Here is a 19,502-nt window from a genome sequence, read left to right as displayed (position 1 = left end):
GTCAGAGGCTTTTCTCCTTAGCCTTCTCTTCAACCTGTTGAAGCACCCAGCAGATGCAACTGCCTAAAGATACTTCACAGGTGAGGCCAGAGAAGGCCAAAGGAGGCTTGAATCAAGCATGTGGCTTATTTTCTTTGCTCTTTCGGAGCAAGCTTCTTCTCCCACCCACCCCCACCCCTCTCTCTGTTTCTCTGTCTGTCTGTCTCTCTCTCTCTCTCTCTCTCTCTCTCAATTTCCTGTTCTTTCCCTTTCTGCCTTCTTATTTACACACGTGCCATTTTGATCTGAAAGGACTTGAGTTGGCTTATCAAATAAAGAACTGATATTAAAATGGCTCAGGCAGAGGGAAGGAAATACAGAAGAGTATAAAAGACACCAGTGGAAAGTTAGTAAATTAAATGTGGACAGACAAGCTAGCCAGAATTCTCTTTTATAGGAAGGGGGGGGGGAGATGTGACAGCCCTCGTCTCCTTTTCAAGTGTCAACCAGGAGACCAGCGCTTCCTACTGGCTCCTCCAAAGCCCTTTCTCTGGATTTCCAGGAGTCTGGCTGTGGTGACAGCTGCCAGGTGTAATGTAAGATGGGCTGTGAGTCCTGAAATCATAATCACGGAGTTTTCCTTTGCTCTTATCTCTTTCCTGAACCCAGTTTGGACTGTTTTTTTTTTTTTTTTTTTTTTTTTTTTTTTATGGCAAAGGCTGACAGGAACATGGAGAAGCTGCCTGAATAAAGGCTCTGTTTGTACAACCTGAGGTATTATCAGTGTGCCAAGAAAACAGCTGCGAGGCAAGCCGCCCTTGCCTGCTCCCCTTCACTGACGTGCTAACTTGAGTCTGTGCAGACTTCTCCCTCCCTTTACTTCTCAGGGTTGGGCACGCAGGGTCTCATTCAGTCCACGGCCTCCATCTTTGTGGTGAGCGTTTGCATGGTTCTGGGCAGAACCCCGATCTCAACGACAAACAGGAATCTCGACTGTCATTCTCGTGTCTTGGTTCTGATCGTGAAACAGGGAACCAGTCCATAACTACTTTTGCTGTTTTTGTACCCCGCCCCCAGTCAGCGCAGCCCTGCCTAGGAGACAGCCACCGTGAATACAAAGGGAAGAGCGCTGCTTGAGGGCACCACTTGCCCCGACCATATCACAACCACCATACGCTTTCTGCTCAGAATACCAAATAGCACCGCAAACCACAGCAAACTGAAGTCAAACTCAGTCACAGTTGCCTCTACACACACATTGAATAGATGTGTCGTGACGTTGCACAACAGTAAAGAGGAAAACACTTTTCTCTACTTCATTTAGGTAGTCCTAGTGGGCTCAAACGTGGGGACACGTGTGAAGGCATTTTGCAGCAATAATGACGGGTTTGGTGGTTTGGGAAGACTAGGAGTGAAAGTCTTTAGTTCAATATTTGAGAACATGGCTGCGCCGGGGTTACTGGCCTGGAGCCTGGAGCTCCCCTGCGCACCTGCGCTGTCTGCACCAAGAACCGAGCCGCAGGAGTCCGCGGGGCCAAGGGGGACAAGCCAGTGAGCTACAAGGAGGCACATGGCTGCCACTGCACGCAGGTGACCTGGATGGAGGCGACCACGCCGCACAGAGAACGCTGGAGGATGTTTTCCTTCGAAAGTTTATGCAGGGCACCATTCCAGGCTGTCCGGCTGACAAGATTGTTCTGCAGCGCCGAGCCAACCAAGTGGACATCTGTGCCCTGGTCCTGAGGCAGCTGCCGGCACACGGATTCTACTCTCTTGTGGGCTACAGTGAGACGCTACCATCACACTTTTACAAGTGTCCTCTGCGGCTCCGCCTTCAAGCTGTGCCCTCCAAGGTCGTGTAAAAGTACATAGGAAGGGCGCTCTTTCATCAAGCTGTAGTCTTCAAAGGCACGAAGAATCCAAGTCGGTTAAATGCCCTCTCTCAGAGGATGGAGGCCTCAACTCCAAGCTGCTGTTGAATAGAGACCCTGCTAATGTTGTGTCAAAAAAAAAAAAAAAAGAAAAGAAAACATCAAGATAAAAATTAAGATTTTATTAAGAATTAGACCATTTTAAGGGCTGGAGAAATAGCTCAGTAAGTTAAGTGCTTGCAAGGACCTGAGTTGGACCCGCAGAACCTATGGTAAAACAGACAAGAGGCAAACCAAAAAAATCAACAACAGGCATGGCATCATGTTCTTATAATCCTAGGACTGAGGAGGCAGAGGCCGGTGGGTCCTCGCCCCCCCCCCCCCCCCCCCCCCCCCCCCGGGGGGTTACAGGCCAGTGAAAAGACTCTGTCAAAAAAAAAAAAGATGGTGCAGGAGAAATGACACAAAGATTATCCTCATACCTCCACACACATGCACACATAGGCATAACACACACATGCACACACATGAATATACCATGCATATGCATACACATATGCATACACATATACATACATATTTTTTACTTTTTAGGATAATTAGGCCGGCATGCTAAAATAGAAGGGTCTGCCATGTTCTTACCCTAGCTTTGGCTGAGGACTTTCTGTGTATCAGACATTCTGCGCCTCCGGGTGCTTCCAAAAAGGGGATTAACATTGCTCCCTCCCCCACCCCCACCTGAGTGTTGTCAGATTAGGAGCTGCTAACGTGGGCGTGGGCAAGTGGTTGAGGTGATACTGCTTCAGAACATTGCTGTGGTCCTTCAGAAGGAAGGCTGCTGAAAGCAGGGGCTTCATAAGGGAAAGGCAAGTAGCCAACGCCCTGTGATAAGCCAGCCTTGCTTTCCCGTCTGCCTCCCAGATGTTTTGTTCCGTTATCTACGCACATCTCAGCAAAAGCTGATTAGCTCTCAGACATCAGTGTCTAACTGTTATTAATGCTCGAGCTGATCAGATTACATTGCCACAGATCCTACTTGTGCCGTTAATATTAGATTTCAGATTCCGGTCTATAATGAATGATTTTTCCTCCATGCACTGGAAAAATTGGTTAGCCGAGTTCATAAGAAAGTTTAATTAGCAAGCTGTTTGTGAAAATAGCAGTGGTGAGTCATCATTCAAAATGAACTAACATTTCTCAGGGTTGAATTTGTTCTTCTCTTCCTTGAGCAGAGCCACACAGGACCCTTTTGTTTGTCAAGCTGGCTCATGTTGCCCACTTGAACTGCACCGTGTAATAAACTAATAGCGAAACCAGCAGATTCGTAAAAGCAAGGGGAAGGGGAGGTGTAGGGTGCCTGTGTGTCTGTGTCTTCCGAAGGACTATCACAGACTTCCTGGAATCTAGCGCTGTGCTGGGCAGAAACCTAGTGAGTAAGAGCTAGACTGCTTGCAATACACCCCAGCCATCCTACTCACTGGCTGTGCGACAGAATTTGCACCCTCTGCTCCTCAGCTTCCCCAATCCTAAAATAGGAACATTCATAGGACTATTGTATAGAAATTAGTGTGGATAAAATAATCAGAAAATCGCCTGGCATATAGTAATATTCTTATACCAGTTTTATCAAGTATAAGTATTATTATCCCTATTTTACATGTGAGAAAATACGTTAAAAAAAAGTTAGGTAACTTCTTCAAGGTCACATGTCTTCTAAGTAGCATGGCAAGGCTGAACCCTGTGTTTGGTTCCAACGCCTCAATTTTTATCCTCTACACTAATTACCTCCCAGGATCAGATAGCAATCTAGACTCTCTCTCATTCTCTCTGTCTCTCTCTTTCTCTCTGTATGTCTCTCTCTGTGTCTCTGTCTCTCCCTCTCCTCCCCACCCCATCTCTGTGTGTGTGTACCTGTGTGTAGCTCATTGCTTTAGAACCAAGTCTACCAATATGAAAATGAACCTTCAGATGTCTGATCTTCTCCTCACTGCAGCTGTATGCTGTATCTAGCTGGTCTTAGAAGCATGACTGTATTGTATGATATCTTCTGAGAAATGGAATTACAGACAGTGTGGAAAAGGAAAAAAAACCTTGGAAATGAGAATCCCTGGCTTGCTTCTTTCATTTTCCTCTGGCCCTCTGTTAGCTCAGAAAAAGTATGTCAACGTTGAAAAACTACCTTACAGTAATTACATTCTAAGACACTGATCAGTCATTTTTCAGAGACTTAGGAATCCATCAAACAATCTTTCCCAAAACTATTTAATTTGCAGTGACTTTTTTGGAAAAAAAAAAGGGGGGGGGTTTCTGTAACAAAATGAGCTTGGGAAACTGGAAAGAACTAATAAGGAAGGCATCTCTTTCAATCCCTCTTCTGTGCTGACATGCACTATGGGACATCGATGGACTGTGTGGGATTGCCCCCAGGTGTGACAGATGAGTAAACAAGAGGACTTTGTTTCCCACCTTCTCCTAGGAGGAACAGAATCTGGTACCACTCAATAGGTCCAGCACAGTCCCTTCACACACGAGCATTTTGAAAAGCTGTTGGTCACTGGGCATGCTCTGGGCGTGATTCAGCCATGGGTTCATTTGGCCACCTAGTAATCAGAATGGCATTTCATTTTCCACTGCCTAAAGACCTGAGCCATTAGGAGATGTCTGAGGCTTGCTGTTCCTCCACATCCCTCGGCACTTCTTCACTATCACGTCTGCCTTGACACAGTGTCGTGGGGATGCTCATTCTTTGCTTGGATTAGCCATTCTCTGACATTCATCTCAGACAGCCACAGGTGGCTTTCCCCTTCCATCCTGCCCAACAGAACTATTTCTGAGTAAGTGCTTCTGTCCTTGGGTGTCCTCTTACCCTTGCATGCTAAATGTTATGGTTGTTGTTTGTTAAGACCAATGTACTTTTGTTTCTTTTAAGAATTTAAGAAGGGTTTTGTTTTGTTTTGTTTTTTACTTTTAGAAGATTTGTTGGAGTCAAACTAATGACCTTCATGTAAGACCATGAAGGTGGGCATCATTTCCGGTCCCTTCCATGGTGGGAACAGGGGAGCTTGTCTTCACATTCCCAGGGCTGTTTCTGGTAGACACAAGGCCAGAGAGGCCCAGCCCCTTATTGCAGAAAGGACATAGAGACAGGCTTCCAAGGTCCTGGTCCAGCTAATATTTGACATCTTGACTTATCTTCGTACAGGCCATTATCTCTTCTCCTTCAGTGAGAACAGAACTCTTTCTTTTGTCTGTTCCAAAATATGTGTACTCAGCTAATATTTATGAAGCCTTTCTCTGTGCCAAGTCCTCTCACACAACCTATCTTATTTAATCTACCTTTCAATATGATGTTGGTAGCTTCCTCATGCCCTTTATAAGATGGTGCGGGGTGGGGGAGTTTTGAAAGTCATTAGCTTAGTATTGAATTCAGCAGTTCTTTTAGCCCACAGGCACCTCACACAAAAAAGTTTCGCTTTGCCCAAATGCTAATTACAGAGCACACCATTAGTATTAACCTGATAGGCTTTTCTGCTGCCTCTTTTGTTGCACACCCATTGTCTTTAACATCTGCAGCACTCCTGACATCACCTGTTGGTTTGCACCCTTGCTGGGTGGCAGGCCTTGTCTATCTGACATCCAGACCTTTGTTTCATGTGAGAATAAACCAACCAAGAGTTAAGAGTTCTGAACCATGTCTACGGCTAGCTGGGAGTTTGCCAAAAATCCCCTCTTTTTTGTTTCAAGCCTGTTAAAAATATTTTTAAATGTATGACTATTCATTTCTGTCTTGTAAGAGTATTCTGAGCATAATTTAATTTAACGTGGCTTTGATTAAGAATCTCTCATGGCCCCAGGGTCATCAGTCTGAACACTCCTACTTTTCAGTGCAATAAATTCTGAAGGTGAGATAGCTGTCTCTGAGGCTTCTATTGTCCTCACTACATCACTCAGAATATTTTTTCCTTTCAGCCCTTTTTTAACCAAGCACTTGATACTAGCTTTTTATCTTATGAATTTCTATTCTTTCTTGCACAACAGAAGAAAAATAGGACTCAGATTGGTTCAGTTTTTCATTTGTTGAAGTTTATTATTGAAATTTATATTTGAAGAGCTGTCACTTGGAGCAAGTTATTTTATAGGACAAACCAAAGAGAATGAAAAAAGATCTCTTTTGGGAAACGAATTGCTTGGCTTTTCTTATTGTAGAATGTACATTTCTGTCTAGGGAGCTGCTAGAAATAGAAATAGGTATCTATGTTCTGCGGGTCCCCATGTGCCTTGCCCAAAGAGTGGGAGCATCACATCTCACCTCTGCAAGCAGGATGCTCTACCAAAAGCCTTGTGGGGTTTGGCATGAGATGGACTCATTTGAGCATCTGGGTCTGGATGTTGGTATCCTTGATTTTAAATGCTAGTGATAATTAGGGCTGTTTTAAGGAATAGGTGAGGTAACAAAAACAGTTGGTATAATGAGTGACACAAAAATGATAAGTTATGGTACTGTTTATTTACTTATTGAATTCAGTTATTTAACCCATTAAACAGAAATTTACTAACAGTCTACAACATATCAGGCATTGTTCTTACTAGCATTAATCAGCACCATGTCCTCATCCTTAAGGAGATTTCCAGTCCATTGAGAAATATATTCAGTCCAACAAGCATATGTTAAATGCTTTTTGTGTGCCAACCACTTTGCTTATTGTCCTGTTGCCACATAATTATAGAAATGACAAAATGACACCTACTTATGAATTCAGAATGTAGCTTCTGGAAATAACCACAGGCTGGCTTAAGGTGATATTAAATGCTTCTGGGATTCAGAATAAGATGGCTGCATCTTAGACTTCCAACAATGTTTAGAGAAAACAGACGCCCTCAAGATTTCATATTCCTGAATGACTCTCGACTCTGCTGGAGGTCTAGGGAGATCTCGTATCCACCTCTGAGGATGAGTTCCACTTAGAAGAGACAGAACAGGGCAACATCAACAACCAGTGGCCTTGGGGATGTGGTGGCTTCAAACTTAGTGAAGGAAGACCTTTCTCTTTGAGGGATAGGTGCTTATATTGTCTCATCCATCCACTGTCCTTCTCTGCCTGGAACCTGGATACTTCTAATCAATCCTTTCAAACTAGTCTCAAATATCACATCCTTAAAAAAACAAAAAAAAAAAAAAAAAAAGAAAAGAAAAGAAAAAAGAAAATCAACCAACCAAACAAAAAAACCTGTTTCCTCAATATTATAGCACTAAGCTGTTCTCACCTATCATTGCTAACTCACTGGCCTGACATTCCTACCAGAACACTAGCCATGGCTTCTCCGTTAGTCCTCATTTCCTGCATCTGTAGATTTTCAGATTAGGGGTATGACAGTCTGTTCCCAAAATGGTGATCCATAATCCAGTTTGATCCCATTTGACATACACAAGCTGGGAGAAGAGAACTAATAGAAAGAATGAAAACTTGGAGATGGCGCTATAAAACCCAGGTTTCTCAGCACCCAGCGTCAGGGCAGATTTTTAGTGTACAAATCAGTGCGTGCTCAAGAACCCACACACAGCAAGAGTTCACTAGCTCTGGAGTCAGAAGGGCTGGCTACTATTCTCTAGCCACACAGCCAGGCTTAGAAAAACGCCTACTTCAGAGAACTGCAAAGATTTGAGCAATAAAGTAAAGCAGTTGACCCCATAGTAAATGCTCAATAAATGTCCCCTATTTTCTCTCTTAGAAACCAGAACAAACTAAAACTGTTGTGAGCATGGAACTACCTTGAATCCTTCTAACAAAAAGGTTCTTATGGGCCTTTCTTGTTGACTGGTAAGGGGTAGATCTGGCCCCTGTGTGCACAGTTCTGGTTATTTACACTTCACAAGGTACCACACCTCCTTATAAAATCATTCTTTGGAAGTTCTTTATTGTATCAGGCTATTCTCCTCAGTCACAGCAAGTCCACCCATGGCATTCCATGATAGCCTTTCAAGTGTGCGGTCCTGGAGTGTCTCTGGAGTCTTCTCTCCTATAGGTTAAATATGCACAAGTCTTTGAAGCTGTCTTGTGAGATCTAATTCCTGATCTTTTCCAGCTTCAGTCAGGCATAGGTGAGGTTCTGCTGTCCTTCCTGATTCCTTTCTCCTTGGTATGTGGAAGACGGAGAGTGCTTAAAAGAAAGTAAATACACATGAAGATAGAAAACACTGTCATACATTCACACAACAAATGTTTCTTGGCTAACAATTCCCAGACTCTTTGAAATCCCAGGGACAGTGATGAATGAGACATCAGCTTGGTCTCAAGTTGCACCCAGTCTAATGAGGGATGGAGAAACTCATTAAGTGGTAGTTTTGAGGGCTCAGGAGGTAGCTCAAGTAACAAAGTGTTGACCTTGCAGGCACAAGACCCTGAATTTGATTCCCAGAATCAATGTTTTAAAAAAAAAATCCCACAGTCAAGAATGGTAGCATGCACTTGTGATTCCCGCGCTTGGTAGGTGAGCACAGGTGGATCTGGAGGCTTACTAGCTACCGACCCTAGCCTACTTATGAGTTCCAAGCCAGTGAGAGACCCTGTCCAAAAGAATAGAGATAAATAAATAATGGATGCTCCTGAAGAGCAACAGGAAAGATTTCACAAGCATGTTCACAAATGCATACACCCACACACAGACAGACATGCACACAGGAAAGGGGTAGGTTTAAAAGGGTTTGTTAGTCAGAGGGAAAGCCAGTGTTGTTTTACAATGTCTTCGTCAGCAGCAGAAACTGCAGTGACCACTCTTGTTTTCAGTCATTTGACAAGAGTGATATGGGTTGCCTCTACTCTTATTGTGTCTCCAACACAGCATATTCCTTTTTCTGAGCCTTTGACCCTGAGCTACCCTCTGCTTAGAACGCCCTTCCCTCAGATATCGCTGTCTACCTCTTTTCTCTCAGGTCTCTGTCACCACTCTGTCCCCTGAGTAGTGAGGCCTTCCCTGACTACCCCCAGAAAAACTTGCAACCATGTTCCAGCACTGCTGTTTCCCTTTCTCTTCCTTCTTCTCTTCCTAGAACTCAGCATCGTCTGACAAACTTTATATTCTGTCTAAAAGCCTTGGCTGTCTTCCCGACTCTCAATCAGAACACACAAGGGTTTGTTGTTGCTGTTCTGTGTTTCCAGGGAATATGACTGTACCTGACACAAAGAGGGTGCCTGGTGAATAAATGCCTGCGGGATTAGTTTGGGCTTGGGATCCAGTCCTCGAGTTGGGATGCCACCACTTCGGTGGGTATCCCTTCTCAAGGTCCATCCTTTATACCACGCTCCTCTATGTGTGTCTTCCTTCGAGAATCCTTCCCTACTCTGCTTCGTCAGAATTAGCGTGTAGCTTTGTTTATTCTGGGCTGCCGCTGTTTCTGAGACTGGTGCTTTTCTTCACATAAGGAGCAGCCTAAGGCCAGGAGCACGCTGGCCAGAGTCCACCACAGTGTCCAGCGTGTAGCAAGTGCCTGTCCCCTGTGAATCTGTGTGCTTACTGCATATTGTTTGTTCCAGTGTGAAAGACAAGCATCAGAATCCTTATGCACCTCTGGGGAGGCCAGGGTCTCAGTGGAGGAGATAACATCACCGAAGAAAAAAAACAGCACTATCTGCCAAGGGCCTGTTAAAGGCCAGACACTTTACATAAATTGTCATATAAAGCTCCTACTCACTCCTTGAAGAAAGGAAAATTGATGCTATCTCCTAAATCAGAATACCAAAACAAAGTCAAAATAAGAATACAAAGAAGTTTGGAGACAGAAAAAAAAAAAAAAAAGCATATATTAAAACTTTAGGATTCTCTCATAGGCGTTTGCCTTCCTTGTTCCTATTCACCAGATGTGTGGTTTTCCCAGACACCAAGGCACAGGGAGGTTGACTACACCTAGCCAGGGTCACACAACAGTATTCGGAACTGAGGTTGAGACCCACATACAATCCAACTTGCCCATGAGTCTCATTCTTCAGTGAGCCTTTGAACCCCTCAAGGATCGCACGGAGAGGCAGGTGCTGATCCAGGAGGTCTGGGGTGTGGCCCAAGGATCTGCATTTCTCACAGACCCTAGATGATGCGGAGAGAAAGCATGAGCTGGACTGGCGTAGCCCCGGAACCTACCAGCTCCTTGACTTTGGACAGGTTATTCCATCACTTCTTTGACATTGTTTGTCCGTGTATGCACCGTGAGCCCAATGATGCCCATTTCACATGGGATTAAATGAGGTAACGTGAGAAAGCCACTTAGCACAGTACCTGGCACAAAGTGTCATTGAATAAATTATAACAGCTATTAGTCCCCATGTTCATATAATCCTCACAGTGATCCTTTGATTATGAGGATTAAAGGATTATCTCTCTTTTTCCAGACAAGGGAAAAGGCTGAGGAGGAGGCTGAAATGACTTAGCCAAGGTTATACAGCAAGTATGGTTATAAGCCACAAGCAGTATCAGGGACACTCTCTCTGCCCGTTGGGTATGTTCGGACAGACTCCAGGAAAGACAGCCCAGAACTGGCAGCAGGGCACCCTGAGATTCGGAGCTGATTGCTCTTAACCTGGTGTGTGAATTATCGCCAAGCAGGCGATCTTGAGGCAACTGGGGACTTTATCACGCACTTTGAAAACAAGGATTTCAGCTTGAGCTAGGGGTTCTGATGGCCATGAAAATCCCTTACTCAACTCAGAAGTTTCGTCAACAGCAACTGCCCATCTGGCTGCCCCTCGGGGCTCTGCAGATGAGAGGAGTTTGTGTAAGGTTTCTGGAGCAGGGTGGTTCTCACAGGGAAAGAGCAAAGTGTGCAAGTTGGCAGAAATGCTGAGCCTCCTTCCGGCCAGCTTTTCTGCTGCTGTTGTCAGTCATGAGGTCAGAATAATCCTAGGACCCTGAAGATCAGACAAAGTCCCGAGAAAACAAGGGCTTTTAATGAGCTGTGATTAGACAGTTTCTAGAGATCATATGCAGTAAAAATGCTTAACACAAACTACGTAAGACAATTTTCATTTTCTTAAATGAGTAAAAAAAAAAAAAAAAAAAAAAAAGCCTCGGTTGTTAGTAACATCTTACTTTAAAGAGATATTTGTGACAATGACAAACAGGATTTAGAGCCAAAAGATTAGCAACCTGTGGTCCAAGAATCAAGTTTGGCCACTGTCTGTTTTCCTAGGTAAAGTTATATTGGACCACAGCCACTTTTTGTTCAGATAGTATCACTGGCTGACACACAATGGCATGGTTGTCTTGAGAAGGACTATGCCTGCCATTCCTAAGTCACTCGCTTCCTTATTCTATACATTAAAGCACACAAACATCTGCCCATTCATATCGAGATTGCAATTCAGTTTCGTAGTGTTGGGAAAATTCATAATTTTCTCTCACCTTCAGTTCCCTCATTTCTGTACAATGATGCTTTTCCCTTTTCACATAGAGTTGCTATGAAAATCAAATGTAATATAGAATGAAGAAGAAAGCACTTTGCACACTCAGAATCACTGTAGATTTGGTCTGGGGCGACTTCTGCCATTCATTTGCTGTGCGTTTGAGGAGAACCACTCCACACAGTAGGTTTACAGGCTCCCAGTCCCTGGCATGGGTGCTGGCAAGAGTCACTCCTTCCTCACGAATGCAAACTCAAACCCAGTTACCTCATCTTTACCTCTTCCTCCAAATATACAAAAAGTTTAGGCTTAGGCTGAGTACATACGGTGATTCTTATAGTGCTTAAACACTTGCCAAGGACCTTCTATGTTCAGGGGTATAATCTTTCCTGAGCTAAGTCTTGTTCTTAAAGGGAGAGGTTTGATATAACACCTATAACCCAAATAAAATGTTTCCTATCGTGGTAGGTAACACATAATAAGAGGAAATATTTTCTCTCCATGTGTGCAAATGCCCAGGCTTTATCAAAACAGAAATATTCAGGTTCATATTTAGGAGAATCGCTTTTCAAACTAAGAACCCTTTTAAGCCAAAATACACAAAGTGCTTTAAGCTGTGGCTATTGTGCACACAGTTTTCTCTCAGAAACTACATTTTGAATTCTAAGTTTCTATCCTGAACTTCCTAAATTGCTTCCTACCCATGCATGGTAAGCGAAGATCCTCCATCCATGCTGAACAGGACTCCAAGAGGCTGAGCAGATGGGCGCATCAAGGAGGCAGATACTATAGCTTAAGGTTCTAGAGACAGTCTTCATTTCCCACTACCTTGTTTCTTAAATAAAGATAATTTAGTAAGCAGAAACTGGATAGCTGTTCAACTTGAGATCAAAGTAAACATAAATTTAGAACAAAAATAAAACTTAATATTCTATTCTTAAAATATTGTTGCCTTAACAATATGCTTAGATTTTCTTACCACTGACAAAGGGAGAAGACAGTGTTATTTGAGAAAGGAAAAGAAGAAAATGACTGCTATCCATGGATTGCAGACACACACATATGCTCCAGGCCCCAGACTGTGTCCCCTGAGCCATCGCAGCATGGCAACTCTCTCGGTCCCCACGGAAAAAGTGTTGACACTCCTTATGAATGTATTCCGTCTATATTTTTTTGTGTACATACAGAACGGCTGAACCAAAATCCACCACCAATTCTTGCTCATTTTACTCTCCCCAACTATTAAAACAGAGCCAAAATAATTTTTAAAAAAAATTTTTTTAAGTAGCTTAGGTTTTTAATATTTTTCTTCTGGGATTTAATCTTCCCCAGGGCATTTTTTTTTAAAGAGAGAATGATTAGATCCATGAGACATTTTTATTAGACATAGCTGGACTCCTGGGATGCTGGGAGGCATATGTGAAGAAAGCCTGTTCATGAACGAGGCTAACTGCAGGTAGTTTCATTGTACTGCTGGATGCCTCGCATTTTCCTATTCACAGGCAAGCTCCTCCGTCTCTGGCCTCCCCTTCAATGCAGGGTTCCGTTCTACAGCCTGCAGTTTGTTTTATCCCGAGGAGAATCTTCCTTTGCGAAATTACATTCTTCAGAGTTTTGGTTTTCCCTGAAGCATTTTTATTCTTGACTCTAAGTGAAGTCTCTCTAAACCTGGGACAGGTGATGATAGCACAGTAAAGATAATTATAGTCAGGAGCCAGGGCGATTATCGACTGGGGAGCGATACAGGCTGGTGAGCTGATGTCACACATCTTGCTGGACTGATGTCCTTTCAACAGCTTGACCTTCAGAACCTCTTGGGACCTAAGCCTGAGTTTTCCTTCCTCCAGAAGCAAAAATCAAAAGCAAGCCAAATTTAGAGTGCAAAACCTATGCTCACTGTACCTATTTTGATACCCATTAATATATGAGTAGTTTTATAAAGGAAGATCGTATAATGGAAACATATACCACACATATATTTCAACACCATGAAGCACACAACAATTTTTCAGGGTGAGTCAGTTCTACTGCTAGGAATTAACCAGTGACGGTTTTATTTGTGTTTTATATTCTGTTTTAATTTTGTGTAAATTATATTAAGCTAGAAAATGACCTATCCAACCGGTTTCCTAGAACCCCTATAGCAAGTTGGACATAGACATAACCACTTTAATTGTCCTTTAGAAGCAGTTCAACTTGGTAAATGACTAGTTTTTTTTTAAAGTGATTATAGGAATATTATATATGCAAGATAAATATGACTGAGAAATTTGCATGATGAAACTGGATTTAATTAAGTGAATTTGGTTAGGCTTGATGAGGTAGAGACAAATTTAGGATAAATTATATTCTTAAACCAATGAAGTGACTCTCTTGTAGTTTTGTATTTGCAAGATGGAGTTTTCAGGAACATGTGGCAGGGTCTTATAATACAAATCTCTCTCTCTCTCTCTCTCTCTTTCACACACACACACACACACACACACACACACACACACACACACACTGACACAGACACACGGACACATGGACACAGAAAACCATGCAGGATAAAACAAAAAGAGAAAAGTCACAACACCTGGAGTGTGCCGTGGCTCACGTCTCTGCTCTCTCTTAGGTCACTAATTCTGACTGGTGATGAGCCTGTCTAGCAAACTTTGTCTCTGTCTTTCCTGTTCAACCCTGGGAGATGTTGGCGTTTGGGTTTTCATTTGATGAACAAGTGTCATTGATTTCCTCTGTGTTCTCTTTGCTTCTGTCCTACAAACAATCAAAAAGATACCCATTTTCTGATCCAGAACCCAACTTGTTTTCCCAGGTTCCCTCCTACAACCAACACAAACACAGACATTTACCAGCAAAACAGAAGCTGTTGGAAATATTTTTTTTGGCTGCTGAAATGGGCTCCTGTCACCGGGACATGGCAGGCTTTTTGCTGTATTATCTCCCAGCTCTGGCCCCAGTACGCTAAAGAGAGCTTTATGTAATCAGTCTTCCCTGACTTGTGTGACGTCCTGTCACTTTCCTCCCCTTCTGCTCTGCTGCCGCCCACAAATCAATACATTGCCTGAGAAGTTCAAGCTGGTTTGCAGCCACCACAAGCGTTGCATTTCTTAAAGGGTATGTCAGAAAATGTAAAGTTTCCTAATGATATTTCTGGCTGATGACACATGGCAGAGCTGATGGACTATTTATAATCAGTGGCACGATCGCAAGCACATTATTTTTATTTCACTTGGGGGGGGGGAGCCCTGTCACTTGCTACCTCTTTGTAGACAAGTTGATATCAGCTCCTCCTAAAGTAGCTAAATCCTCTTTGCAGATTGCTTTTGCACCTTTCCCTTTTTGTTGGGAGCTTCTTGGCTCTCTCTGATAGAAAAGCCTTGCCCTTCTTTTTCTTTATTATCCTTTGGCTCCTGGGATGAGGAGGCCAAAGAACGATTTGTAGCAACTGCTCTAAATTCTGGCCATGCCGGCATCCTTCTCTAAAAATGTCTCCAGCTCTGACTGTTCACATCCTGCTGGCATGACCAAGGCAAAAGACACAGCTACTGAGTCCAGTGCTTGTCCCAATTTTACAGGACTGAACAGAGTGTAGCCATCCTTTGATGAGCACCTACTATGGTCTAGGCAATATACTTATTAGGCATTGATGTACTCTATCTCACTAAACTCTCTCAGAATCTGTCAGAGGTAAGTGCTGTTATCTGCAGAGAAGAGATCTGGGTAGTGTGGATGGTAAATGACTTCTCTCCAAAAATACCCAAATGACCAAGACTCTAAGCAGGTCATTTTTAACAAACTGTGCATGCCACTTCTCTATTCCCTGGTACTGTATTTTCCTGATTATGCTCCCCTTTGTATATATCAGGTGTGGATATTCAAAACTATTTACTATTTTTAGTTTGGATGATGAGAGCTCCTGAGAGTTCAAAGCCCACACCCTGAATAAGAATTGGTGGAGTGGAAACCTTTTGTCCTAGGGTGAACCCTGATATAAAGGAATCCAATACCAGAGGAGGGCTTTGACACACTGCAGTGGAAACTATTGCTTCTGTGAAGATATTGAGCTCTCTCTCTCTCTCTCTTTCTCTCTCCTTCTCCTCCCCTCCCTCCCTCTCTTGTTCTCTCTCTCTCTCTTGCTCACTCTCTCCCTCTCTCTCTCTGTCTCTGCCTCTGTCTCCCTGTCTCTTTTTTTAATATTTCCACAGGACAGAGTTTAGGGTATGGATTTGTTAACTATATTGATCCAAAGGATGCAGAGAAAGCCATCAACACTTTAAATGGACTCAGACTCCAGACCAAAACCATAAAGGTAAGAGGTGATACACTGGCTTCTGATTCAGGAGGTCTAATGAAATTTTAGTCTGTGGGTCGGAATAGTGTTCTTTATTCACTCAAAGAATATTTACTGTCCACTCTGCTAAGTAAGGGACATGAACGAGTACAAAAATAGCAAAATGGGGGTGAAGAGTGCAGGGAAGGGACCAGGAGCCATGACATCTGTAATCCAGAAGGCAGATGTGGTCTGGGATCCAAGGCCCCACAAAGAAGGCCTGCCAGCCTGACTCTACACAAACTGCCAGAAACAAGCTGAAGGAAGAAACAAAGGCAGGAAAGCCATCCCAGGTATGAATAGTGTGGCCCTAAACTGGGATGGTGGGTGATGAGGAGGATGGAAGGTAGGCAGAACCAAGTCAGGATACCTCATGGGCTGACTGACCAGAGAGAGAGGCTTTTGCTTAAGGATGGTTAAGAACTTTTCATTGGAGAGTGTGAGAGGGAAAGTCAACTGTAAATAAACCCAATCCCGAAAGAAGGGCAGATACAATTAAACTGATGAAAATGTAGTAAAGGAACAACAAAAATAATTAGGTGAACAAATAACATCTCAAGAGTCAGTACTTTAAATCAAAAAAGAAATCAGTAAGCTAGAGGCTGCTCCTCCGGGGTTTCCGGGGCCGGACTGCAGCGCCCTTACTTCTGAGTTCGTGTATGAGCTCCTTTGAGACAATGCTGCCTGCCTCCGGCATCTGTGGTGGTCTGCTGGACGGAGCTGCCTGCTCCGCAGCCTTCCTTCCCGTTCTTTTCCCACCACCAGGCAGCAGCCAGTTTAGGGGCAGCTGCCAGCAGATTAACGAGTCCCACCCTTCATAGCCTATTAAACCACAGGGAAGTGTCTCCTGGGTGTTCTTACACTCACGACAGCAGATCTGATGCAAAGTAGGACAAAAGAGAAACCTCTCCCAGAATGGAAATCTATAGATGGCACCAGCTCTCCGCATCTGAAAACACAAAACTAGAACTTTTTAGTTCAGCAAAACTACTTTTCTGACATCCGGGCTAACAAAAGAGACGAGCACTGTAAGATAATCTTCGCTGGAAGGAAATAAGAATGACAACAGAACTTGTCTCTTTTTGGAACTTGTTGGATGATTATTTCTCTTTTCTTAAGCAGCTTTATTTCTTGCAATTGTGTTTAGATTATTTCTAAAAAATTATTGCTTTACTCTGTTCTCCTACAGTCTGTACAGCACACAACCAACCCCCACCCGAAATAAGCCTGATTTAGGCTGCTTCCAACAAGGCTTAGAATTAGTTCCTAGGAATTCTCTAAGGGGGAAATAAAAAAGTTGTTTAATTATGGCGGAGTCCTCAGAGAGGCAGGAAGATTAATTTCTTTCAAAGGAATAACACATATTTTCATATTTCAAGTCAAGAAAAGTGTTCCTGTCTCTTGGTTCTGATGAGGCCTTGTCACATCGAGAGCTGTTTGTGGGTTTGATTGATGTGGGTGCGTGTGTGTGTGTGTGTGTGTGTGTGTGTGTGTGTGTGTGTACGTGTGTTATCAAGTTCAGCATTAGAATGTCAGATGTTTCGTTTTCCCTTGGCGGACACGCTGACCTTGAACTGAGAGAGGTACTTTTCTTTTTTCTTCTTTTTTTTTTTTTTTTTAACTCTACAATTTTCTTGAAATCCAAACCCTTTCCCCATGGCTTGGGATCAAATCACCAGCCATCAATCTGCTTTTTATTTTATTTTATTTTTTTTTAAGTCTTCCATAAGATCCCTGTGGTTTCCCCAGAAGACTGATTGGGCCCAGCTTTTCTAGTCTCAGAATGGCCCCCGAGGCCTACCATACAGTCAGATGCTTTCTCTAAATGGATCTTGGAGACAAGAAACATTGACTATTTTCTTTCTGTGAAGAGCTGGTCTGCTTCCTTGCTTCATCTGTAACCCTCCACCAGACCCAGGCTCCCCTGCATCAAAATGCTGCTGACACATCTGCACCCAGCGGAAATGTGGGCTCCAAAGTCACCGTAGGATTCACAATGCACGATGTCACTCCTGAATCAATAATTTCCATTCTCTACCACGAATGAAAATTTAATGTGCAAACCTAGGGATTTCAGCCCTTTCATTAAAGCAGTTTATTTGCCATACGAAAAATTAAGTTTGACTGATAGGTTCCTTTATTAACTTTTCTTCCCTTTCCTAAAGGGACACAGTGTTTAAGGTAAAAGTCATATTAAAGGGAAGAAAAAAGCAAACCCTTTTTGTGTACTGTTAATAGTCTCATCATTTATTAATTTTTTAAAATTGCTTTTTTTTTTGGCTTTTCAGGCCACTGTTTACTTCTTCTGCCTCAGTTTGCTTTGATAAGTGACATCAAACCTAGCTCTCTACTTTGACACCCATGAAGGAATAGATAGCTTGTCAATCTGGAAACAAAAACAAACAGCAACACAAACAACAAACCACACATACTGTCCCTGCAAGCATGCATTGTGGAGATCTCGGGACCATCTAGTAGAAGCTGACAAACCTGGTCAAGTGTTTGTGCTCTCTGTCAAACACTCTGACAAACCAGAAAACACACCACTTTAAGTGTGATATGCAAAAATATTAGTGCGAGAGAGCCAAGAATTAACCCCTGAACAGTAAAGGTTAATGATTAACTGCCAGATTCAAGGGTAGCTTTGGTGATGGGAGTTGTTAAAGGTCAAAGAGGGCAGCTTTTCTCATGATGATGACGATGATGACAAGGACTGATTCCAAAAGTTGTTTAATTCAAATCTTCAGTTGTTCAATGGAAACAGCCTAGATATCTTTTATGTTGGCTCTCCTGATTTCAGAGGCCAGAAACAAAAACAAAACCTTATGAAGGAAAACCAAGCAGAACATAAGTAACAGTTGACCTTTGTACGTCAGTCTTTAATCTCTGAATTTGATGTTTAAATATGGCACCATTGCTCTTGGTAGATACCATTGAATGTCCCATTACCTGGCTACAAGTGGAAGGTGTCCACAAAGACTCATTCCTAGCAACAAAATTCCATTTTCCTTTAATTAAGGAGGCTGTAAGGAAACCATACGAACACTGAGGGCATGTGAACAGCAGGGCCAGACCTCTGGCAGAGAAAGGGCATGATTTGTGAATTGCATCTGCAATGAGTAGTCACGAATGGGAACTCCAAAGGGATTGCCGTTTAGATTAGACTTGTTTCAGGAGAGAAGATTCTACCTGGAGACCAGGCTTAGACCAGGTGAAGTATCCTGCCTAGAGCCACACAGCTGTCAGTTTAGCATGTACAAGCATGAGCCAGACAGGAAATGGTGATAAACAGCAATAATGTGGCTTACTCTGAATGTTTACATTGTGCCCAATAGGATCCTAACCTTTCTAAATGCTAGTTACCATTTAATCGTTGACTATTCCAGGAGTTAAGTGCTTTCCACACCTCAGCCCTGTTTCTAAAATTAGCCCTACAGGTGCCATTATCTCCTTTATGCTAATGAGGAAACTGAGGCCTGAAGAAGTTCAGGAGACAGACCTAGGATTACACAGTGGGTAAATGACAGTCGGAGTTGTTTTTTGTTTTGTTTTGTTTTGTTTTGTTTTTTTAAGCTTTAAAAATAATTCTCTGGCAGGAGGTCCTCAGTGTTGGAATGTCAGGCTGCCTGTTTGCCTAGCAGCATGTGATCCTTGTGTGTCTGTGTGGGTGGGTATTTTGGCTCTGCGTATACAAGGGTTAACTCCCTGGCATGGTAAGAAGATATTGAAAGCAAATAAATGAACTGTGTGGTTCCTCCAGGTTCTTCAGACATGGACTTCTGGTTCAGAACATTTGCCATTAACTTGAAGATACCCTGGACTTTAACTCCCTTCTTCCTGAGCCCTTGCTCTCCAGGCTCTGTGGCCTGCCGTTTAGTGAAGCACAAATGGCAGTGGCCGGGAAATTCTCCAGTCCACTAGAGTAGT

At 43.1% G+C, this 19,502-nt stretch overlaps 1 protein-coding gene across 9 annotated transcripts in view; it reads left to right on the top strand.

The window, feature by feature from the left end:
* Nucleotides 1-19,502, top strand: part of Elavl4 (ELAV like RNA binding protein 4) — a 144,943-nt gene that overhangs the window by 108,347 nt on the left and 17,094 nt on the right. For all 9 annotated transcript variants that reach the window (XM_055628986.1, XM_055628991.1, XM_055628988.1 and 6 more), the window contains exon 3: nt 15,451-15,554. In XM_055628986.1, the coding sequence (XP_055484961.1) occupies nt 15,451-15,554 (104 nt within the window). The remainder of the gene's footprint in view (nt 1-15,450; nt 15,555-19,502) is intronic.

Source organism: Psammomys obesus, unplaced genomic scaffold (assembly GCF_907164565.1).
Source record: "Psammomys obesus unplaced genomic scaffold, mPsaObe1.curated_primary_1811, whole genome shotgun sequence".
Lineage (NCBI taxonomy): Eukaryota > Metazoa > Chordata > Mammalia > Rodentia > Muridae > Psammomys > Psammomys obesus.
Note: the sequence above shows the minus strand (reverse complement) of the source record. Positions and strands in the feature narration are given on the sequence as shown.